The sequence below is a fragment of the Propithecus coquereli genome, unplaced genomic scaffold (assembly GCF_000956105.1).
Source record: "Propithecus coquereli isolate 6110/MARCELLA unplaced genomic scaffold, Pcoq_1.0 Scaffold569, whole genome shotgun sequence".
Classification (NCBI taxonomy): Eukaryota; Metazoa; Chordata; class Mammalia; order Primates; family Indriidae; genus Propithecus; species Propithecus coquereli.
Window position 1 is genome coordinate 582,177 of NW_012151607.1, and position 1,443 is coordinate 583,619.

Sequence of the window (1,443 nt, forward strand, 5' to 3'; positions counted from 1 at the left end):
TGCTGTGAGCTAGGCTGACTCCACGGCACTCTAGCCTGGGCAAAAAGAGTGAGACTCTGTCTCAAAAAAAAAAAAAGTGTCCTGTCCTCTTTTGGAGATAATGTGGAACTTAGTAGCAACAGAAGGTCTCTGGAAAGACAAAATGGAATAATTCCTCCCCTGAACGCAAGTTGAAACAGTGGTTAGCAGTATAGCTGTAGAGTTAAGACCGAGTTTGAGTCTCACATATTAGCCATATAGTAACAGAATGTCCTGGGCAGAATAGTTAACCTTTTCTGCTTGCTTCCTCATCTGTAAAATGAGCTGAATATTGACCTCAAAGACTTAAGAACGGACTGAAATACTAATACCTGGAACATAGTAAATGCTCAATAATTATTAGCCGCTATTATAATCTAAGCCTGCACTGTCCAAATATAGTAGCTGCTAGTACATAATTTTAAATTATACTAGTACATAAATTTAAATTAATGTTGAAAAAATTCAATTCCTCAGTCACATTTCAAGTGTTCAGTAGCACATGTGGCTCATGGCTACTGGGGCAGCTCAGGTACAAACATCTCCATGTCACAGAAATTTCTACTGGACAGCACTGACTAGAGGTCCGGGTCCTTCTGCCCTTTACAATTTTTCTAAATTGAAGAGTAAAAGAAAAGCATCTCATAAAGGTCAGCTGTTCATAGGCCTCAAATGATCACATGTCAGTCCTCTGCTTTTTCCAGCTCATTTTATAAAAGGGATTATTGGCATACCTAAGGGGAAGGAAAGGGGAGTCTGTCCGTGCTCACGGACCGCGTGCTGGGATGCAGGATGCTTCACTTAGCGCAGAGGCACTGCGTGCCAGAGCCATGGAAGTTTTGACTTGCATAGGGTCTTAACTTTGCTTAGCTTAGCGGTTTTCTTCACTTTCTTGATTGAAGGAGCCCTGCCTCTTGTAAGGAGAAACCGAAAGCAAGTGTGGTTCTTGTCGTACCCCCGATAACATGAGAACCGACTCTTTGTTTTAGTGTAGTTGAGCCTTCTTAATTGAACGCTGACTTGGTTGTTCATGAAGCCAAATAAATTAAAATTCTTATTGTTGTTTGGTTGCGATCATTACTTTGCAGCCTTCAGCCCAATTGATAAATGCAATGTGGAAGAGATCACAACAACAAAGGAATGCAGGAAGATAGTGTTTGTGAGGGTATCACACGAAGAATTTTTCCTTTCTTCTCTCACCAGATGTGGAAATTAAATTAGATGAAGAAGGATTTGTATTGCCGTTCACAGTTGATGAAGATGTCCATAAAAGGTAAAGAAAACCAATACGGTTTTTATGTTACAAGACGTGTCAAGGTTAATAAACAATCTTTTTCTTAAGAAGGTGAAAAAATAGACAGGATTCTAAAAATCAAAATACTAATTTTCAGGATACCATCTTTGGAAATTTCTTGTTTTATTAAT

General features: G+C 39.2%; 1 protein-coding gene across 1 annotated transcript in view; it reads left to right on the top strand.

The window, feature by feature from the left end:
• FASTKD3 (FAST kinase domains 3) overlaps positions 1 to 1,443 on the top strand; it is a 12,976-nt gene that overhangs the window by 5,228 nt on the left and 6,305 nt on the right. Inside the window, exons 3-4 of the mRNA XM_012658015.1 lie at positions 644 to 668; positions 1,222 to 1,291. Of these exons, the coding sequence (XP_012513469.1) occupies positions 644 to 668; positions 1,222 to 1,291 (95 nt within the window). The remainder of the gene's footprint in view (positions 1 to 643; positions 669 to 1,221; positions 1,292 to 1,443) is intronic.